The following is a 23,724-nucleotide window of genomic DNA, read 5'->3' on the forward strand; positions in this document are numbered from 1 at the left end:
TAATGAAATTTTTAATTCTTTCATTGTTAAATTGTGAAATTCTTTGTTATTAATATTTATTTATTATTGTTTAGATGTTTTGATTTTTCTTCAAAAAAAAAAAAATGGTTGAATATCACTATTTTTTTATGATCACGACGAAATAAGGCGCTGTTTTGTAAATTTGAACCGAAAACTAGAAAAATTTTCAAGCTCTAATCGTCGCCGTTTTCTTTACAATTGGGACAATTGGGTGCCAATTCGGAAAATCGGCTCCGAAAAAAGATATATGTTCCCGGCCCTTAAGGGTTTGGAGGAAGCAGAATATTATTGTCACTTTCATTGCTTCTTGTTTATTTTTTAATTATTTAAAATGGATGAAGAGCAGAGTTTAAGGGAGTGTGAGGACTATGTCCAGAAGCATAATATTCAAGGCATCCTTAAAGAAGCTATTGTTCAGCTGTGTGTTGTGAGACCCACAAACCCAGTGGGATTTTTAAGGGAATACTTCCAGAGATTAGAAAGAGTAAGTTGACTTTATAGGCTAGTTTACCCTAATTAGTAATCTAGGATGAAACCAGTGGTTTAATTTTGTAATCCTGCACAATCATGCCTAGTTGGAAGGAAACATAATAGGCCCAAAAAAAGGGTACAGTTGGCTACCAGGGTAGGCTAGCCTACCATTTGAGATTAAAGTCACAACTTACCTATAAGAAAGTTTGGTAAAATTCTATTTTCGCTACTTTTGGCTATCTTGGGAAGGAGTTTGGTTAGGAAATTGAAACTTTCAGGGATAGATCTACAGGCTAGAGTATGTCCCGGGAAGGTATTTTGAAGTACCTACCTCCACTCCTTCTCCCTCTAGAGGGTCCTGACCTTTGATGACCTTTAAAAACCTGTGTCTTATAAAAGTGAAACCTTGTAATATAGATCTTCTGCTTAAAATGAAGTCAAAAAAAATTGTTTTCAGCTTCACACCTTTGCTCAATCCTGATTTATAGAGTTTTGAAGATATGTAAATACATTTCCTAAATTTTGAAAATTAACATTGATATGGCTTAAAATACTACTCAAATAACAGGAATTGCATTTTCAGAACTAAAGCCAGAGAAAAAGAAACTGACAACTGAAAATTAAGGTAAAATGCTGTTTTGTCAAAATTTCAATAGGTGTAGACTTGTCATGTAGGCAAATTTCAGGACCCTCTAGAGGGAGAAAGAGAGGAGATAAGTACTTCAAAATACCTTCCCAGGACATATTTTGGCCTGTAGACCCATCCCTGAAAGCTTTATTATCCTAACCTCACCCCTTTCCAAGATAGGTAAAAGTAACTAAAGTAGAATTTTACTGAAAGTTCATCCAGGATATAAAGAAGTAAACTGATTGTTTGTCCAATGCTCTTTTTAAATATTAAAGTCACTGCTGTTACAATTATTTTACAACCACCTCCCCTCCCTCCCTCCTAATTAAATATTCATAAAATTTACCTAGGAAGATAGTAAATATATTATTTGATGCCTTTTAATGCTCTTTCCAAATTCAAGAATAAATCTAGTGCAAATTCCATTTTGAGCCCTTAATGGGGCCCCATAAGTTTACTAATTACCTTGTCCATAGTTTTAGACTGTTGTATAGCCTAGTTAAAAACTAATTAGCATAGATACAAGAATTAGCTTTTAAACAAAGCCTTAAATCACTCTTTATGACGTCTTAATGCCCTATTAGCAACATAGAAAAAAAAAGAAGAAGAACCAAAAAAGAAAAAGAACACATCAATGCTTCCCATGCAAAAATTGTGATTTTCCTTGTTGTTCCAGGTGAGATTGCTATTGCTATGACACCATTTTGAGGGGTTTTACCTTTTTTTTTATCATGTAAACTTGTTTTCAAAATAATATTTACAGTTAAGTGTATCACTAATGAAAAAATAATTACTATTCCTGAATCTGCTACAAATAGAGAATTTTTCTTGCTTGACAATTTTTTAAATGCATTTCAAACTTCAGGCTACTATAGGCTGTGTTAGGGTATTTGCTCAAAAGGAAATTTGACACAGAAGTAGTTACTGAATTTTAATAGAGCATAAAATAAGGCATCAAGTGATGTACTAACTTTCTCACTTACTAAGCTATATGAATATACACATGTTTATCTTGGCTCCTAATCTTGGGAATAATATAGGTAGACCAGATAGTTGAGATAACAATCTTTAAAAATTGCAGTACATACATATTATCCAGAAATACAGAAAACAGGTCACCCAGAATCCATTATATTGAATACCTAACCACCTCTATATATTAAACATTTAATTAAAACATAAATGCATTGTACTTTATTTCACAAAAGAAGAAGCTAATTGTAACCAAATGCAAGAGAAAAACTGAGTTTATTAGATCAAACAAAGCAAAGCTCTTGAGTATGGTCTTGATAATACTTAAGTACCAAAATTTTGTTGGAAAAATTCCATTTGTGGGATTTCTTGCTATCATGGGTAAATATGTGTATAGGATACCATAACTGAGGTAAAGGCAAAATGAGCATGCTGCTCAATGTCTTTTTTATGCTATTTTCAATGATAATAACTATTTCACTTGCAAATCTAATTTTAAGCCCATTGATTTACCTTAAGGTGACACCTATTTGGTTTTTTTAGCATAAGAAATTGGTCAAGAAAAATCATAAAAAAATCCTATATAAAAAAAAAAAATTAAAAATCAATTATGCCCAAGTCATATATTCAACAGATATTGCTTAAGAACCCATAACACATGCATATGACACATAAGCTTATTTCACAAGACCCCCCCCCCCCCAAATTTATTTGCTGATTTTTCAAAATATTGGCACTGACAAGAGAGGGACATTCAAAGAATCTGTCAAAACTTGGCACCAACAACAGTTTTTCTCCAGCCATGCAGTAAACCACTGGAATGGTATGTCAAATAAAACAGTCTCAGTACCCAATAATGAAGTGTTCAAGAAATCATTGGATGTTGAATGGAATGGTGTTCCCTGAAAGTACCAGTGGTATGCATTTGATGTTATTCATTCACATCATTAAGTATAGAGCATGTAACAGATCATGATAGATCTTTATTTGCTCTGAAGTGCAGATTAAGGTAATATTTAATGATGCCTTATTCTCTTTGTGAAGAGGTTTTTTTAGTCTATCTAAACTGTGGCCTATAACTGCTTGTAAAAGAATTTTGGCAATGTAAATGCTGTGAATTTTAAAGTTAAAAATTTGTATTTTTTAATTTTGTATAAACCTATATCCTAGGGCTATATGTAGGACCATAAAGGGTAGGGGTTGCATTTGTGAGTGAAACAATCATTATATTTATAAGAAGCATAAAAAAGGCTTTGAGTAGTGTATTCACCTTGTCTCTGCCTCAGTGATAGAATCTCATGTGTATTACCTCATCTTTGAATATAATTGAGTTAGGTGAACACAACATTTGCAAATGAAGCCAGGGACTAAGCTATTCTTAGGAATATGTTGTCCAGTGGTATCTAAATATGCTGTCCTTACTTCTAGGGTTAAGAAGATTGCTCAAATGATGTTTTGCCTAGGCAATCTAAATTTTGAGAAAAATATTTGACCTTCATTTTAGGTTTTTAGTCTTTAGTTCATTGGATGTAGTTTTTGAAAACATAATTTTACTAGTAGTGCAGTGCTTAGCCTCCTCATAAGGAAACACTATAAAATTCTGAAAACAACTTTTAATGTTTCTGAAATACTTATTCCTGAAAATATATCATTTTACTTCCTCCCATTCCCCCCAATGGGCAAATATATAGTCCAGATTATGTATTATCCATGCATTGTTCCATAGATCACTCTTTTCTTCAAATAAATTTAATAGCAAACAAACAAAATCAACCAAATGAAAAATGCACAGAGAATATGTAACTTAGGTTACCATACATATTTGCACATTAGGGAGAGAGGATAGGGTATAGTAAAGTGAAGTGGTTTTAGAAATGATATTAGTAAATATTTCGTAATTTTTAAAAGTTGTTTACATAATTTTATAATGTTTCCTTCTGGGAAGGGCAAATACTGGACTAGGGTAAAGGTACTGATGATTTGACAGTACAATTTTGGAACCACTGTTTAAATTTTCCATCAAAACACAATAACTCAGCTTAGTTGTGACTTGAAACCCCGTCTCTTTAAACTGTTGTAATATTTTGACAATGCAAAACATGAACACTACATCCAATGCACTGAGATAAGAAAGGAATATTTAATTCAATCAGTTTCCTGGTTTTGACACAAATTGAGTTCCCAACAATTTTTTAACTATGTAATGTTCAAACTGTCATTACTTGGTTATTTCTTAGCAAAAAAAGTTAGAATGCATCAAAATACATCTGATCTTAAATGTAGCCACATTGGCGTTTTCTTAATAAAATCAAATAAAAATGGCAGCTAATATTATATTGATGAAACTATGTTCCAAGTGTCAAAAATTCTTGTCTGATGTAGTGGAATGCAAAGCCAACTAAACATTTTCCTTCAGCAAAACTCAAACATGGATATTGGCTTCTATCAAGAGATTCAGTTCTTTTGAGAATATCTTGTAGTAACCTTGTCAAAATTTTTAACAGACAGCAACAGGCCCTGTCAAAATATTGGTGACTCTATCAAAACTTCACTGAACATGTAAAACCAATTGCTGTTGAAATCCAAGAGTCCTCTGACAAAAACAGTTGTCAAATTTATGGGTACTTTCTCAACAACAAGAGATTTTGATGAGCATCATTCCTAACAATATTTCACGTTAAAAAAAAACACGTATAAAGAGATTTCTAATAAATTGTTGTTTAACTGATTTGATACTAGATACTAGATTTTTCCATCATCAGAGGAACTACTACTTGGCCTCACACCTTGTTCATATTTTTAATCATTTGACTTAGTTGATCTCAACATTGTAATTCATTTATAACTGAATAACTTTGAAGTAGACCCTCTCTTACTAAATTTTGTAAATGTTTTCTTTCAAATAGACCATAAGTTGTAAAATACAAAAATGTTCTATCTGGTCTCCTCCCTACTTGATGTAGAATTCATCAAGGAACCTTGTTAGGATGATTCTTGTATCTAGTATTGATTAATGAAATTGGTAAGAGCTTCCCTCAAAGGTGTTAATGTGTAGATTACCTACTGATCCTTGAAGTATGTCATAAATATCAAAAATGGCCCCATCAACATCCTATGCATGTTTAGGACAAGGCTAAGAATTTACACAAATGTAAATTCCACCAAATCAATTATAATAACAATAAACTTCTTAAAATTCTTGATATCCACTCCTGTTTTTTTAGACCCTATCCCACCCAAAATGCTAATGAATAATGTTAAACTCCTTGGTGTCATAAATGTCTGATAGTCTTAAGTTTGGCATGCATATTTCAAGGATTCAGGACTTTCCAGACAAAGGATAGTCAAAACTAAAATTTTTAAGGTGGATTAAAATAGCAGATTACCTTTGAAATGGCCAAACCTTGGCAACATTTTCACTGTGTACAACAAAAGAATTTTTGCTGGAACATTAAAGCTAAGAGGAACTGGGTCATTCCAGATAGCATTTGGAGATCTATTTTTTTGGCATATATGTAAAAATGTTAAAAAAATAAAAGAGGCATATGACCTAGGTCACACAATTATACTCAATATGATTATCCAATTTTGTTCCTATGCCTGAGACAATTTTTTCAGTTTTTTGCTTCCACTATCTGATGTGTTTTATATTTATTTATTTATTAATACCAAAATATGGTAAGCTTTAACAAGCTTGTTGCAATAAACAATTATAAAAAAGTCTATGACAATGTTGATGATATAACATAAACATATAGTAACTGAAACATACAGTAGCATACCAAACTAACTGAATCATATCTGTTAATAATTGAAACATACCAAAAAGTAAGCCTACAAAATAACTCAAAACATACTGGTCACAAATCAGCTAATACAAAAGTAAAAATATTCTCAAAGCAGATTGTGATAAGATGTAGTATAGAAATCTGTAGAGGCTAAAATACTTTTGAAAGATTGGACTGTGGTACTTGCAACTATCTCTGATGGAAGTGAATTCCAAGTCTTTCACACTCAGCTAGACAAAGAGTCTTGGCCTATTCTTTTCTGTGAACATGGTAGGTAAATTTTGTGTTGGTGTTGACAGGTACTACTGTGTTCTGTAAAAGTGAAAAAGTGAGCCGGGGTGGTATTATAAATGTTCCTAACAATGCAGAATGTATCTGCATTGATCTAACAATGCATCTAACAATGCAGCTCTATCACGTCAGAACTGAAGACTAGGCAACTTTAGTCTCTGCATTCTCTGGTGGTAAGTTAGATAACTCAGGTAAGGTATGAGTTTGGTGGTCCTACATTGCACTTTCTCAACCCTCTCTCTATCTCTCTTATTAAGGGGATACCATACTCATGAGCAACACTCAAGTATTGGACATACAGTGGATACATAAAGTGAAATCAATGAACAAAGATTAAACTTAGAAAATGTACACTTTAGACGTAGTAATTGGTAATTTGCCTTGTGGGTGATATCCAATACATGTTTGTCAAATTTGAGACTAGAATCAGAGCAAATCCCAAGGTATCGAACATATTCCACACTTGAAATTGATTTACCATCAACAAAGTTATGGTAATGTTGAGGGAGTCTACACAAATAGTGCACAGCATTGCACTTGGTTTCATTAATGAACATAGAGTTTGCAGTACACCACCAGCCCAGAGCAACCAAATCCTCTTGAAGTAAAGAGATCTCATGTTAAAAAGATGTGTACTGTTTTATATGTCTAATTGTTATATATTTTACACATAAAACAAAGTTGAAGAGAAATTAAGAAATAAAATAAAAAGAATAGGCATGTCAGATGCACAAGGATCCACCCACAAGCATTCTCCAAGTATTTCAACACATGTTGAATTGGCTTCCAACTAACATCAAAAACAGGTAGCCTAACTTTTTTGTTCTTTTGAATTTGTAGGTGAAAATGGTCCAATTTTAGAAAATGAGAGTTTTGTATCCTTTTTTGATAAAACTTCTAATCAAACACTAAGATTCCTAGATGTTTTTCCTACATACTGAAACCTTTTTCAAACCAAAAATATTTAAGTTATGTCTTTCAGAATAGGAGGAGTGTTTTTTTGTTTTTTTACAAAAACTATCAAATTATCACTGCCTTTACCCTAGTACTGTAATTTCTAGTATATTTGCATATCCTTACTTGCTCCCCTAAAGTTGCTAGTCTTCTGTATAATGGACTAGTTCAACCAAAGCTTAAATTTGGAATATCTCTAGCCTCCCTGTATTTAAAAAAAAGACATAAAAGTTTTGGCAGACATGCCACCAAAAGGATTTCCAGCATGTGGGAACTTTCTTACCCTGCAAGACTAGCTAAATTGAAAGAATCAGCAAGATTTTGGGTTTAGGCTAGGGCTATATCTAGGCATTAAGAGGGGAAAGGAGGCCTGGGGGCAGTTAAGCTGGAAGCAAATCTGAAGCCTTATGAATAGAAATTTTCTGAAGGTAATGAAGTGATAATTTTGCTATTTTTTAGTTTAGTTCAGAACAGGTCCTAAATATAAATGTTATCAAGAGCTCCCACTTGTATTTCCATGGTTTATTATTCTACTCTGGTAAAATTCTAGATCAAGGGCCTTTGCCGTCTTGGAAAGTAGTTGAGTTTTATAAATGGAACTCCTGGGGTAGTTCAACACCCAAAATTATTGTAAAGGAGGTTTTTTTTTATTATTAATCTCCATCCCTTCCTTCTTCAAATTGTTTTCACCTTCAAAGAGCTTGGGCAGTTTCTGTACTGTAAAAGTGATGGCTGGGCAACAACAAATGATCTTTGGCAATCTGCCATCATTCATCTGCAGAACAAGTCCTAGCCATTTCAACCTTTCTCTCATTTCAACCTTTCTAACTTAAACTCTAAATTTATTCCTGGAAGTTTCATTCTCTTAAAGCAACATCATTCCAAGATAGTACAGAGCCCATTATCTAGAGTTTTATGTTCCACTCTATACCCACTTTTGATTTACTGATTGGGTATACCCACTTACTGATTGGGTATGCAATACACATTCCAAATTCTAGCCTTGGTCAAACTAGACTCTTGTATAGCTTGGTTGTAACTGTTAGAGATCTGCTAGTGAATATTCTTTTGGTTAAGCCATTTGCAATAGTCATTTGTGTAATATTATGGAATTTTAACTTGTCATCTACCAGGACACCAAGATTTCTCCCCGTGTGACTGCTGGAAATAGCTTTTCAGGACCCATCCCTACATTCTATTTGGTACTGAGTGTTTGGGTTTTTCTTCCCAAGGTGCAGAGTCTTGCATTTTGATGTGTTGAATATATATATATATATATATATATATATATATATATATATATATATATATATATATATATATATATATATGCTGGAGCTTTACTGTAAGTATGGAAGTCTAGGGGGTAGCAGTCCCTCTAATATAACATCATATTAAAGGTTATATATGGGGGCTGAAGAATGTAGAAATGTTTGTATGCTGGTAGACCAAAAATTTAAGCATTGACCAAAACTAATTAGAATTTTTTGAAGTTTATACAAGTAGTATCAATCCTCTCCTCCTTAAGGAACATTTTAGAGTGGTTTTGCCCCCTAAGACGACCTCGCTCCGTCCACAGATTTTGTGCCATGTTTGTGGTGGAGACCTGATGGTAATACTTTTTCCCATATACTTACTTTTGCAAGCAAAGCACATTATGAACAAATTGCACTTCAAGTTTCCAATGAATACAAATTGGAAACCTTATTATAAACATAACTGCAAGGTATACTTGAAACTCTGAAACAGTTTGTCATTATGCCAATCAACTATGCATAATAGTGAGGCGAATTCACAAAACTGTTGGGTAGGAGGGGTGAGGATATTGTTTGATTTATAAATGAAGAGACAAAGAAGGTATTTTTTAAAATTGGTGCTGCTGTACCATTGAAGGTTATTTTGCAGTAATAGAAAAGATTTGCTCGTGGCGATAGAGATTTCTCCTATAGCGCCACTTGGAGATCAGATTCCTTTGGGAGCATTAACCTTGGAGACTGGAGAACTATTTACCTATTATCGGACTAGACTCGGACATACAAGAGAAACGAACACTTATGAAAAGACAATAGATTTATTAAACTTACATGCTTAGTTGTACAGCAATGGGTCACTTCAAAGACAATAAATGGTGACCGAGATTATTTGCGGTACTAAACGTTTCAGATCTCACTTCATATTAAAATTAAAAAACACATTTTCACTACTCCCAAACGCAGTTCTTTCGTCCTGCGCTCTAGGGGCTGCTTGCCATTGGCTCCCGTGCCCCAAGGACACGAACCCTCGCCCAATAATCCGTATTAAATATTTTGATGAGTTAGTCGATCACACGGTTCTGCTCGTTTCAGCTTCCTTACAAATATTGTGCGTAGCACTTTTCTTATTGCTCACTGTCTTAGCGAAATCCAAAGATTGCAATTTCTTGTCTTTGCTGATTAAGGACTTTTTCATTTTTGAAACTAGATTTAGCTTAATTATAGAGTCCGAATTAAAGAAGGAACTTTATTTTGGTATTTCAAATATATCGTGTTTTACTCCCGGTACATATCACCCTTCCCATGAAATAATGACGCCCCGTCATTAGTTACTGCCCATCCGGAGTTTTAAAATTTTTTAATTATTTTTCTTATTTTATTCTACACCCCTATCTAAAATTCATCTACCGGACTAAGATTATTTTTGGTCCTAGGTTAGCTACTATAATAAATATTTTTTTTTTTTTTTCTTTTTCTATATCTAAAACTGTACACTTTTTACTCTTCCAATACGTTTGTGAATATTCTAATATGAAATTCTTTATCTTTTTTTTTTTGATTTTTATTTATATATTCAGTACTAAATACTATATACAAAAAGATAAATGAATAAAATAATAATATTAAACCTAATTATAATTGTGGTAAATACATAAATGATTTATAGCGTACAATATTTGGTTCAACATATTCACAGATGACGTTAAAACACTTTCACTATTGAGATTTTTGAATTGTCAAATTTATTAGGAAGTAACACATGTAACTTCACATCTATTCATCACCTTTCGTGTCCTTAGTGTACTACACCCTTCTGTTGTAAGTTACTGTCCTTTACTCCCTTTGTCGTGCAAAAATTTTGAAGCACTTAAGTTATGGTTTCTTCATGGAACAGTTCTAGTCTAGTTGTCTTTATACGGTAAGTTTTCCCTAATGGTCAACTGGGAAATGACCGTTAAATATCGTTCTAATAGTCAACTGGGAAATGATTCTTCCCACTACAGGTGTTGGTGTTTTTCTTCTCAGCATATCATTTTTAGGATTTTTGAGGCACATAGAGAATGTATTCTCGCGTAAAATTGTTCATTTGTGCCTTTTGAAACGGGTTGTCGTCATATTATAGTGACTCTCTTAATATATTGTCTTTAAATTCAACTTCGAACCTCTTCAACTATCATCTAACTTCAAATATCGTTAAATATCGTTTATCTTGTACTGCTCGATGGTGTTCTCAGAGTTAAAGTTCAAATTGTCTTTAATTTCTGATTCAAATATCCTCAAATGTCTTTAAGTGTCATTTAACTTCAAATATCGTCTATCGTGTGCTGATTGATGGAGTTCTCAGAATTAAACTTCAAATTGTCTTTAATTTCGTCTTCAAATATCTTCAAATGTCTTTAAGTATCTTTTAACTTCAATTATCGTTTATCATGCGCTGATAGATGGAGTTCTCAGAATTAAACTTAAAATTGTCTTTAATTTCATCTTCAAATATCTTCAAATGTCTTTAAGTATCATTTAACTTTAAATATTGTTTAATATCGTTTAGCTTCAAATATCATCACTATACTGTCAAATTATTATGGGGTCCATAGTGAGTATCAACAGCGATATCTACGTATTTATATCTTGTACTGGCCGATGGGTTTCTCAGCGTTTGTGCGATTATATAGTTCGTTAAAGCACTTGATACTGAGGTTCAAATATAGTGTTACCTGATACATAATATGGTTCGTAGTCGAAGAAACGACGATCGAAGGTAACTGTTGTTTTCGTAGACGAAGTTGGGACGAAACTTGCCTGGAGTTATGGTGAGTACTCTTCGTTGGTTGAGATATGATAAAATAGATGTTACTGGGTCGTATCTGTACTGGGCAGTTTATTGTAATACTCAATGACCAAAGTGTCCATTTACTTTCCTGTAATAAAAACAACGCGGTAGAATCAAATGTTCTTTTAAGTAAATACACATACAATAATTCACGCATTAATTGGTTTATTAACTTCTAAGCTATTAGACATAATTAAATAAATACACTAAGATTAGTACTCAAAATTAAAATCTAAAACAGAAATGTATTGAAATTTGTTTGGATTACGAAAAAATTGATATTGAATACACATAATATACACTACAGTATTAAGTTTGAGGTCTAATTTTACAATATTTTTTTTTCATGCCTGCACTGTTTACGCAAGTCCGTGCTGTATAAGAAACGCATGTTGCAGCGTCATAACCACACGGTTTTACGCAAACGATACTACAATGGGGGAACAAGACATAACAAGGACTAGTGGAGACCTCTATACCCACTAGTTTTCTGATGTCTTCCCTATTTCTTGGCTTAGACGTTTTCATGTGGCTCCGGGTTTAACGGCTGAAATGCAGAGGTTCTTAGTCTCAGGATTTTTCCGTAATTGCAAGTCAACATTGGTGCCTCATAGTCGCTTTTCGAATAAGGTCATTAGATGCAGGATTTCCAAGCTTGCCTCCGTAGATTCCAGTTGATGCTTGGCAAAGAATATAAGCGTAATGAAGAACTGACATCAATATCTTTTTAGAAGGCTATTGTTTGAGCAAATCCTTCCGAACTAAATAAATAAATATTATATTAAAGTCTTATTAGAATCCGTTAAGCGAGAAACACCTTCAAATTAATGGGGAATTCCGTGTGGGTTTTACTTAGTCGCCATTGGACATTCACAGGGTTTCAATACATATATCTTAACTGATTAAATGGCTTTAAAATTTTACATATTATTATTGAGATATAATTTCACATCCGCCGTGAAATTCTACATATAAACGTACGAATAGGTTGTTTGGTTATAGTTACCAATAGTTGTCTATTGGTACATATATTACTCGAGTAAGAAACACATGGATGAGCAATGTGTAGGCCTAAAATAATTATAATCTGCACTAAGATAAAATATTTCATATAATTAGACGCTTCTGTACTGGTAGTTTTTTTGTTTTTTGATTTTATAAAGCTGACAGATATCAGGGTATAGCCTACTTAATTTCATAGTTTAAAAACTAAACTTATTTTAAAACTACACAACGCTCCGAACTAGTCGTGCTTACTTCAGATAATAAAAAAAAAGTCGCTATATCAAAATATACTGAAAACTGGCGGAAATTTGTACGGGTCTAACGGGGGTGAAGAAATATAAGTTTCAGGAGGAAATCCTTTTGGTAGTCACTATATCAGAATTGGATAATTTAATATACATGTTGCTCAAATAAATTTCGCATAAACTAAAAAAGGGGGAAACGGGAGAAAAAATTGACAAAAATAAACGTTTTTCACTAAATGAAGCACAGTCTTTTCAAGTTAAACATAAACCTTAGTCTAACTTAAATAAATTATCAGGTTCTAATTAGTTTAATTGAGATAATTGAATTTTAATTAATAACTTATTGAGAGATTATATTTTAATAAATAATTAAAGTAAAAATTGAGTAAGAATTTATTATTAGAATAGTTAAATAAGAAATTGACTGATATTTTAAGCAAGAAAAATTAACAAAACGGCAAGTAAAAAAGGATGGTTAAACACTAAAAACCTAAAAATAGACCGAAACACGATTCAGATCAAGCTCTAGCTATGAATAGTGTCAGATTATCGAATTTTTAAGTCAAGTTAGGCGTATTTGATTTATTTTTGATTAAATTTTTTTTTTTCACTCTTCACGTGGAAGGCAATTTCAGCAGGGATTCTACATCTTAGAAAATTCTTATGACCGTTGTAGAGAGGAGATTTCGCCTCGACTTAATCCAAATATAAAACCATTAGTAAAGATATCACCGTCATCACCTTGCAGTCTTCTTATTGGTATAAATTAAACGATAAGTAAAAAATTTTTGTTTTGTTTTTTATGACATCAATTCTTGTTTGGACCTGGGTTGAATTTTCATAGAAAATTCGAGGGTACCGCCAAAACCCAACAATTAAAAACTACATGGGCTTTGAGTTTCTCCCCAGGCTTCCCACAAAACTTGGTCCTTCGCGAGTTGTCGTTTTCGGTAGACCACTAGCTTCCTACCTTTGGTTATTTTCTGTGATCATCAACGTTTTGACCTTACTCTTAGTATTTTAATTTTTTTTTTTCATTAATATTGAAGTGGTTAAATTTACTTGCACACTTTTGAATTTATTATGGTGTTAAATTCATAAATTTGAAATTTGTCTTTTCTTTAATTAGGGATATTTCCATCTGTCAGGTTTTTTAACGGTTCTACCTGACTGTGTCGTTATTACCCCCTCTGTTTCTTGCAGTTTTTTCTTTTTCGGGTTGTATAGCGAAATAATGTCAAATTTTTTGTATTTTTTTTTAAAAAAATCTTGCACTTTTAATTTCGTTTGTTTCCCGTGTGCGGCTGCTGAGGTCGGCCTAGATTTCCCTATTTCTTTAGCTACTAGTTGCTCTGATTCGACTTCAGACTCTTCTGAACTGGGTTCTGACGAATCCTGATAAGAAATTAGAGATGTTGCACGTGGGGTAGTATCCCCTGCCATTCCGTTGTATATTTCTACTCACTTGGAATTCGAAGGTTTGTTCTCTAAGTTCTCTCCTAGAGTTCTCAAATCGGGGTAGTTGAAAGGTTAAAGCGAGTTTTGGGAGGAGTCAATAGTTTTTGCGGGGTTCCTCCATTGTTTGAAGGCCATGTCTTCAGGGGGATGGGGCATTCTTTGCAATAGGGAGTCCCTCCGGGAAGACCACGTCCAGTCGTGTTTAGGTTTGACCTTGGACACAGTTATATCATGATATTTACCTTGCTGGTCATCCGTTGGAGTTTTATTCCCAGGCAGTGTACTTTGACTCGTTTTTATGGGAAAATTTATTAAATCCATAGCTTCTCGCAGGTTTGTTTTAGTTAAATCTTTGGGAGGAGTTTTCTTTACAGTAATACCGGGGGTTTCTACAGCTCTGTTAAATTCGTTCTGTAATGACGGGTGCCTTTCGATTGGTGTTGCAGGGGAAACCATATCGTCTGGACATCTTTGGGAGGGACATGGGGTCAAAATTCTATCGGGAAAGAATTGGGTTTTTGGAGATATTGTATAGTATAGATCTCCCGCGCTCGCCAATGAATAACTTTTTGGACTTTTTGGCGTTCTTATTCTTATTGGTATTAGTGATATTTTCTCTGGAATTACTAGATTTTCAATAGCCAAGAATTCTTCAAAGTTTTGTTCATCACTTTCGTTTTCAAAATAATCTTGTTTAAAATTGAAGGGTTTTAGCTCTGCCAATCTTGACCTAGGGGGCTCATTTTCCGAATCTGACGAATCAGTCGAAGAGGGATGGGATACCCATCTCTCTGGAAATTTGGCTGTTTTTATTCGGCTAACATGCGCCTTGTAAGTTTTTCCGCTATCGGGGTTTTCTATTTTAAAGGTATAGTCATTATCGTATTTTTTGACTATTCTGTACGGTCCAGAATATTTGTTTTAAAGTTTTTTTCCTTCCGGGTTCGCATCGTTACTTATTTAAAAGAATTCTCCTACTTTTAAATATATATAAAACTTAAATTTTTGTTTGTTTATTATATCTTGGTTTATTTTAAATTTTTCCAACTCTTGCATAACTATCTTATAAGTTTTCCTCATCCTATTTATGAATTCTTGTTTTTAATCTTCTGAGTCGTTATAATATTTCCAAGATTCAATAATATAATAATAAGGGATTATAAAATATCGACCAAAAATTAAATAAAATTGATTGTCTTTTGTTGTTTCGGAATAATCAGTGTTGATTACGTTGGTTAAATAATGTAAGAATTTATCCCAGTCGCTCCTATTTTCTTTAGTATAAATAATTAGAACGTTCGAAAATATTTTATTTCTTTTTTATATTTTTCCATTAGCGTTTGGATGGTACGGCGCTGTAACCATTTTCTCTATGTTAAGGAAACTCATTAAATCTTTTGTTACTTTTGCGATAAAATTGCTACCACTGTCGCTAAAAATTTTATTAGGAATAACAAATTTTACAAATTAGATTGATAATTCCTTACTTGTGGCATAAGCACCTTGATTTTTCAAAGCTTTTGCACAAGTAAATCCTGAAAAATGATCTACAACCAAAAGAATACACGTATGGCCTCTGCTAGAAACAGGTAAGCCTCCATTTGTCCCGTACAGGTCAAATGAGATGATCTCGAAGGGGTACTTTGCTGCTGGGACCCTTCCAATTGGAGGATTTGGATAAGCCGGGGGGTTTTTTCTCAAATTACATGCTTCGCATGTACTTACAAATTCTTTAAGTTTTGTAAGTGCCGATTGTACGTAAAAGTATTGTTTTAACTTATTGAACGTTTTCATAACTCCTGAATGTCCACCTGTGTCCGAATGAAAATATTCAAATGCAGGCCCTATCAAGCTTTGTGGTAATACAGGTATTATCGAGGTTTGGTTTCTATGTGTCTCAGCAGTCACAATCCTACACAGCATTTCTTCATCAAGGTCGTAGTAAAAATTATCTATCTCTTTTCTAAGAGTTTTGAATTTATCCGGTAACGCCTCATCATTCACAAAATAATCAAGTAGTGCTACGCACATTTCGTCTTTTTTTTGCTTTCTTTTTATATTTTCCAAAGACAGGGGACAATAGTTAATCTTATTTTCTTTTACTGAGTCTTTTACTTTGTTTTTCTTATATCCATGTTTGCTTTTAGCATTGATAGCATTAACTTCATTTTCTTCAGTTTCAGACGTATTATTTTCTGGATATATACTCAAAAATTCGCAAGCTGCGTTTTGTTTTCCCTTTAAGTGTTCAAATTCATAATCTAGGTCTTGGATTTTCATAATCGATCTAGCTAAAATGCCCGTGGGGTTTTTAAATGTGCGCAGATACTGCAAGCTTTTACGGTCTGATCGTAGTATAAATTTTCTACCAATTAAATAATGCCTATATTTGTCCAAGTGGTAGATAATAGATAGTAATTCTAAGTTTGTGGCGGAATAACTACTTTCGCCTTTTGATAAAGTTTTACTTGAATAGCATATAACTTTTTCAATTTGTTTGGGTGTTTCCTGTAGAGGGTTAGGGTCTTTTACTGGGATTATTTGCGAAAGGATAGCGCCTATGCCCTTTGAGCTAGCATCAGTGGTAACGATGAATTGTCCATTTTCGAAATCAGGGAGTGATAAAATTGGTTCAGAAGTGAGCGCCTTTTTGAGTTGGTCTAGGGAAGTTTGAGCTTCCTGGGACCAGGTAACACTATGGGAGTTTCCTTTCGTTAATTCCGTGAGGGGTTTCGCAATTTGGGAATAATTGCGTACAAATTTTCTAAAGTAGCCAGTAAGTCCTAAAATTCCCCTTAATTCTTTCATAGCTCTGGGGGGCTTGAGGTTTTCAACACATTTTATTTTATCAGGGTCTGGGGATATCTCTCCCTGGGTCACTACTACTCCTAAAAATTTAATTTTGGATTGAAATAAATTTACTTTCTCAGGCCGGCATTTTAAATTGCCTTGCCTGAACTTCTCGAACACCTTAGCTAAAGTTGCTAAGTGCTGCTCAGTGTTTTCCCCCACGCATATAATATCGTCAACAAAATGAATTATATTCTTTAATCCTCTTACCAGGTGCAATAGGGGTCTGCATAACGCGCTTGAACTTGTTTTAAGCCCAAATGGTACTCTCAAGTATTCATAAGATCCATATTCGGATGCTGAAAATGCAGTTTTATGGACATCCTCTTCGGCTATTTTCACTTGGTGGTAGCCTTGGGTAAGGTCGAAAGAAGTAAAAATTTTGTTTTTGCTTGAAATTGAGTCAAGAATTTCGTCTATTCTTGGTAGAGGAAATTTATCGCTAACTACTTGTTTGTTGAGAGCCCTATAATCTACAACGAGCCTAAAATCTCCATTCTTTTTTGGCACTAATATTATTGGTGCACTATACGGACTTATACTTGGGCGTATAATCTCGTTCCTTTCTAATTCATGAATTTTATTCTTTAACCACTCTTTGTGCTTATATGGCACGCGATATGGCTGTTTTCCGACGGGATTACCAGTCGTTAAAAATTAATTCTGGTAAAATTGGATAATCCCGATGTAAATTTAATATGCAGAAAAAAAATACTTAAAATTACATAATAAATAGCAAAATTTTTTATTAAGTTACATATCCGTAATATGATCCATTTTAAATTTGTTTAAAAATTGAGATTTAGTCACAGGATATTCGTTATTTGAAGTTTTAATACCGTTAACTAGGTTTCTTTTTTAATTTTCCCATGTATTTAAATCGTTTTCAGTTAAAACATCGATTTGGACTAAACACGCCCCCTTTTTAATTGTAATTTTATCGTTTTCATGTTTATTGGTTACCCAAATAAAACCTTCTCCGTTGTCATAAGATATAATCTGTTCCTCATATAACAGATTTTCAGGTATTTCAGACGGTGTCGCAAACCATATTTCTGATTTGCTAATTGTTGGCTCGATCATTTGTGATATTTGAATTTTTTGCATCGTTTTGGGAGGGATTTTTGTTTTCCTTATCGCAAATCCGTAATATTTCTCTTCATTTTCATTGTTTATTAGATTCATCCTGGCGCTATGCTGCGCCATTGCGGCATCTTGTGGCGTCACGTTGGGTTTTACTATGTTTTTCAACAATTCCACTATTTTCTTAATTTCATTTGATCTGTACTGTCGCATATCTCCTATTTTTATTTTAGCAGATTCAATACTGTTATTATTTAAATTTACTTCATTTCTGAGATATTTCTCAGGATAATTGAACAAATGTCCAATTATGCCCTGTCTTTGCGAGACATGGGGTTCCAAATAATTCGACATTATACCACTAGAAATTTTGTTTACTGTTATTTTATCTTCGTAACCTCTGTTACGATTTCTTAAGGTAGAAATATTTTCCCCCACCTTAGCTGGGTATACCAACTCCTCGTTGGCTACGTCTAATAGTAGTTTATTAGACCTTAGAAAATTTGCCCCTATAATAGCTTTATATGGGAGATTATCGCATATAATAAAATTTGTCATGAATGTTCTGTTGTCTCTTTTTACGTTTAGGCAAATTGACCCTTTTGCAATTAATTTATGGCCTGTAACACTTGTTAAATTGGGATTATTAGGGTTCTTTTGTCGCCTAATGTGCAGAGGCAACGTATTAAATACGCAAGAGTTTATGATATTTACAGTAGCTCCACTGTCAACTAAGGCCGTAAAGTAAACGTTTTCTACACAAAAACCATTAAATATAGGTAACTTGTTAATAATATCACTACAAGAAGGCACTAGTATTGTTCTGGACCTATTAAATATCCTTGGCACCCTCGGGGTCCAACTTATGTTTCTGAGGGGCCTGAAGCGTTTCCCTGAAAATTTATTTCATTTCTCGGTGCCTGTAATAGATATTCAGACGTATTAGGTTCCGTAGGCATATTTACGTCTGCCTGTCTTCGCCATGTATTATTATGGTAACGTGGATGTCTCGTGTCAGTGCCATTTGCTGGCGCTGATTGCCAGTGCTGTTGGCTTGTAAAATTCTCATTTCTCATCGGCAAATTTTCATGATTTCTGTATTGCATTCTCGCATTATATTGGCTTTGGCGAGTATTTGGGTTTTCAAACCGGTAATTAATTTGCCTGTTGGGGAAAGGGCTATACAAATTTGGTTGGTACGCATTATAAGGTACTGATTGGCGCAATCCCCCCTGGCTATAGCCTATTGCACGACCGGTGCTAAAATTTGTTCTTCTGAACAAATGGTTACCGTAATTTTGCGTATTACCGACAGCATTTCTTGGTATGGTATTGGTGACGTAGTGGCACTCTCTTGCTATGTGGCCAACACGATTGCAGTTATAGCACCTTATTATTGTAGGGTTAATGGGCTGAAAACGTACTGTTTTCTGCCTAGCGGGTTCTGTCGTTTTGTTTCTTTTTTCTACTGTGGAGTTATACCTTGAAAATAAAATTGGGGATTTCTGATAGCCCATTAATAGTAGGGTATCGGGTTAGTCGCCTCGGCGGTTTATTTTTTTATGACTATGATTATCAACCATTTTATCAACTTCAATTAGTCGTTCTACCTCTTGGACTGCAAGGTCCAACGTCTGAATATTCTTGGATATTACTACTCTATATAGTTTTGGGGGTAGCCCTTGCAAAAAGGTATTTAGTATGACTTTTTCATACAGTTTGCCAGAACCACTTCCGTATTTTGCTTCTACAGAAATGCGTATATTATCCAGATATTCCCTTATATTTTGTGAAAAATCAAAGTTCACTACTCCATGTTTTAATTTATTTATTGAACTGCTTTCTATAAATCTCTCTTTGAATGCTTTTAATAAGTCATCAACCGTATTTATTGGCAAGTTGGCGTTACTTCCTATGGTATGCTCGACCTGTTTTAGAAAGGTTAAGGCCTGGCCTCTTAATCGTAATAGGAGCATGTCTTTTAATGCTTCAACGTCTGTTTTTGTTAATTGTACAAACTGGTTCAATTGGATATTAAATTCTTCAATATCTGATTGACAATTTTATTCTGGTATATATTTAGAAATCTATATATTTTTTGCTACTAGATTTTGCAATATTATTAATTAATTTATATCGTCAATTTTTTCGTTTTTTTTTTTTTTTGCGTTTTTTTAAAATTATTTTAAAATTTAATTAAACTAATTTTGGGTATGCAATTATATACAATTAGATATAAGGGGTTTCCTATTGTAGCCTAGCGGTTATAGGCCTAATCAATTTTCTTATATGTCTGTATCTCTCCGAAAATTAAATTTGAATTACAAAGTTTAAACAGCCTAACTAGTTCGCAGTTTTCCTCCAATTTCCGACCGCGCCATTTGTACCATTGAAGATTTGTTTGCGGTAATGAAAAGATTTGCTCGTGGCGATAGAGATTTCTCCTATAGCGCCACTTGGAGATCAGATTCCTTTGGGAGCATTTACCTTGGAGACTGGCGAACTAGTTACCTATTATCGGACTAGACTCAGACATATAAGAGAAACAAACACATATAAAAAGATAATAGATTTATTAAACTTACATGCTTAGTTGTACAGCAATGGGTCACTTCGAAGACAATAATAATGGTGACCAAAATAGTTTCGTACTAAACGTTTCAGAGCTCACTTCATATTAAAATTAAAAAACACATTTATCCTACTCCCAAACGCAGTTCTTTCGTCCTGCGCTCTAGGGACTGCCTGCCATTGGCTCCCGTGCCCCAAGGACGCGAACCCTCGCCCAATAATACGTCTTAAATATTTTTGATGATTTAGGCGGTCACACGGGTCTTATCGTTTAAACTTCCTTAAAAATATTGTGCGTAGCACTTTTCTTAGTGCTCACTGTCTTAGCGAAATCCAAAGATTGCAATTTCTTTTCTTTGCTGATTAAAGACTTTTTCATTTTTGACACTAGATTTAGCTTAATTATGGGAGTCCGAATTAAATAAGGAACTTTATTTTGGTATTTCAAATATATCGTGTTTTACTCCCGGTACACTGCTGGTGTGTAGTTATTTGAGCTTGCAAAGTCATTATGTACAAAAGTGTTGGAAAACACTTAGATATTAATGCAGTTACATAAGGATGAAGGAAGAGAGAGTGAAAAATATTCAAGGGCGGATCCAGGATTTTTTTTTTCGGGGGGGGGGGTTACTAATTTTTTACTTTTTCGGGGGGGGGGCTACTATTTTTTTGCTCTGTTTTCAACTAATTTTGCTGATTTTTACCTACGCTTTACTAATTTTCGACTCGGTCAATTTTTTTTTTTTGGGGGGGGGGGTTCAAACCGGGCAACCCCCCCCCCGGGATACGGCCTTAAAATATTAGTAAATAAATTGAATCAAATGGAAGAAACAAGTATGTCCTCCATATTCTTACTTGATACAATGTCCCAGGATAAATGATTAATTTTATTATTAAGGATGCTATAAATCTTTCATGGCTGAATTTGCCCTATTCAAACATCTTGAGAGCCTCACTCCCTGTTGAAAGCTATTTATCCCTAGCTTGTTTCGTCTTTCTGTGTGCACTTTTGTGTTTAGCAAAATTGATTTATTTTGTCCCTGTTTTTGTTTTCTTAAAAGAAGAACAAATACAGAACCAGCTATCTGTGTCTTCTGTTTTGGTAAAAAAGGAATAATAGCACAAGCCAAAAAAAGCTGTTGGTCTAGAGTTTATACTTGGTGACCGACCTCACCCGCCCTCCTCCCAAAAAATCTTGAGGGACTGGGACTGCTGTAAGAACTCATTAATCCGTTACGGCCCACTGACCTATTTATAGGACAGCTGGTTTTAAATTTTTTGTGGCTGAATTTACACTGAGAACAATTTGCTTTTAAAGATAAAGGCTTCCCTGGTGACCAAGCTATCTAGGTTAATTTTTCCAGGTCAATTGATCATTCATTATCAGATCAGTGATGTTATTTAGGTCACAATTAGCATAATTGCACAATGGTTGTTTTCAAAATTCAGTAAAAATAGTGAGTGTTCCCCTAGACAGTAGTGGCTATAAAAGCAGTTAGACAGCTGTATATTTAACAGCATTCCTGAATAACAACAGACCTGACAAGTAAGTTCAAAGTTTTATGGTTTTTTACTGTGATGTCATATTTATAGGACAGTGGGCTGTAATGGTTGCTTTTTGTACGTGAAATTTCAAGGATTACATTTTTATTGCTAATTTCACTTGAGATTTTTTTTAGTCTTTTTTTTAAATGAAATTCTTTGGTGTTGTTATGAAGCTTTATGTATTGTATTTGGGGGTTGTAGTCTTAGATGCCTTTATTCTCCCTTTATAGGGGAGATAAACTCTGGCCCTAAGGTAATTGAACTTTGGTACCGTGCCTTAGGCTATGACCAAACTAATGAGGTGTACCGACTGAGTATGTTCGAGAGGCTAAAAATGGATCGTAGAGAGTTCGTCTAAAATACAATTCTTTTATTCATTTACCATATAATAAAATCAGATATATTCTGGCTACTGGGACTGGCTGTCCCAAGTAGCCCACAAGTCTCAATAAAACAACAATAAAATATAAATTAGATACTTAGACACTTACGGTTATAAGACAAAGTCCAAGGTATTTCTAATGAGAAAACAGACGGGCAGAGGTTCACCCGGCAAGTCAAAAAGTCTGCCTTCAGTCTCAAAAATCGGGGTATATATATATGAAAAACCTAACCACGTTCTTCTGGTAAATTTACGCATTTAGCCAGGAAATTGGTTATTGAGCAAGTTCCCTCCAAGCCCACACATTCCACGATTTGTATCCTTATCTTAAAAAGTGGTTTTTTGAAAACTTCATATTTGCGTCATATATATTTTTACATATATATTTTACATATATTTGCGTTATATATAAAATATATATATTAATAATTAACTAAATTAGAAAGCTTTACCACAGTGTGACAATTTGGGGAAAACTTTATCTACGCTTTTTCTGGTCTCAGTCATAATTCTCTCTGCAATTTACTTCCAAGTTTTCACCTATGCGTTTAGTTTACTTGTGATATCCATGTGTGTTTTTCTTGTTTCTCTTATTATTAATCCGTTTTTTCCTCTTTTTGATCGGATATAAGTAAAATAACAATAATAATGTGGGTTCTTATCATCCTTCAGCTTTAGCCTATCAGTCGCCATGGAAAAAATATTTTTAAATTTTCTATACATTTTTCTTTGTCTTCCAGATTTCTGAAAATGAAGACAAGAAACCCCTGTATTTTACTTAGCGAAGCTCTAGACTTCCTAGAAGACGAAGAATTTGTATGTGAAGATATTCAGGTTGTTGTCCTGCCTCCTCATCCCAATCAAGCATCTGATGAAGATGAAGGAAATGACGACACGGCGGTTCCAATTGTAAATGACGTTCCGGGAACTGTTGAAGTAGATTTCAGACCAGGTCCTCTTGAAGAAAAACAATTTGAAGACATTGACAACATAATTCTCACAGAAGAAGAGGGTGCATCAACTTCGAGAGGTGGGCCACAGAAGAGGCAGTTCAGAGCCGCGAACTGTCCGAAATGGAGGAAGCAAAAAGGAACCTTTCCTTGGCGAAACTTTGGCGAGGGGGCGGCTCAGGCGCTTGAGAAAGCCCGAGAAGCAATAGAAGGAAAAACACCAGTAGAGGTTTTGGCTTTGTTAAGCAATGTCCAGAAATGGATTCATGAAGATAAGAGAGAACATCCACTTTGTGGATAATGATACAGTTCAAAGCTTCAAAGATCAGTGGGATTTCAAGGTGAAGCCCCTCTTTGACATAATCCACGCAAACTTTAAGCAGTTTGGAATTTTATCTCAGCATCTATCCATCGACGAAATGATTGT

At 34.1% G+C, this 23,724-nt stretch overlaps 1 protein-coding gene across 2 annotated transcripts in view; it reads left to right on the forward strand.

Annotated features, from left to right (window-relative positions):
* The first annotated feature begins 293 nt into the window (after positions 1-293).
* Pka-R1 (protein kinase, cAMP-dependent, regulatory subunit type 1) overlaps positions 294-23,724 on the forward strand; it is a 185,577-nt gene continuing 162,146 nt past the window's right edge. Inside the window, exon 1 of one of the 2 annotated variants that reach the window (XM_089103735.1) lies at positions 294-505. In XM_089103735.1, the coding sequence (XP_088959861.1) occupies positions 353-505 (153 nt within the window). In that variant the 5' untranslated portion in view covers positions 294-352. The remainder of the gene's footprint in view (positions 506-23,724) is intronic. The other variant, XM_089103733.1, reaches the window with a different exon arrangement.

Source organism: Artemia sp. Qi Xiang Cuo, chromosome 17 (assembly GCF_049724085.1).
Source record: "Artemia sp. Qi Xiang Cuo chromosome 17, ASM4972408v1, whole genome shotgun sequence".
In the NCBI taxonomy this organism is placed as follows: Eukaryota; Metazoa; Arthropoda; class Branchiopoda; order Anostraca; family Artemiidae; genus Artemia; species Artemia sp. Qi Xiang Cuo.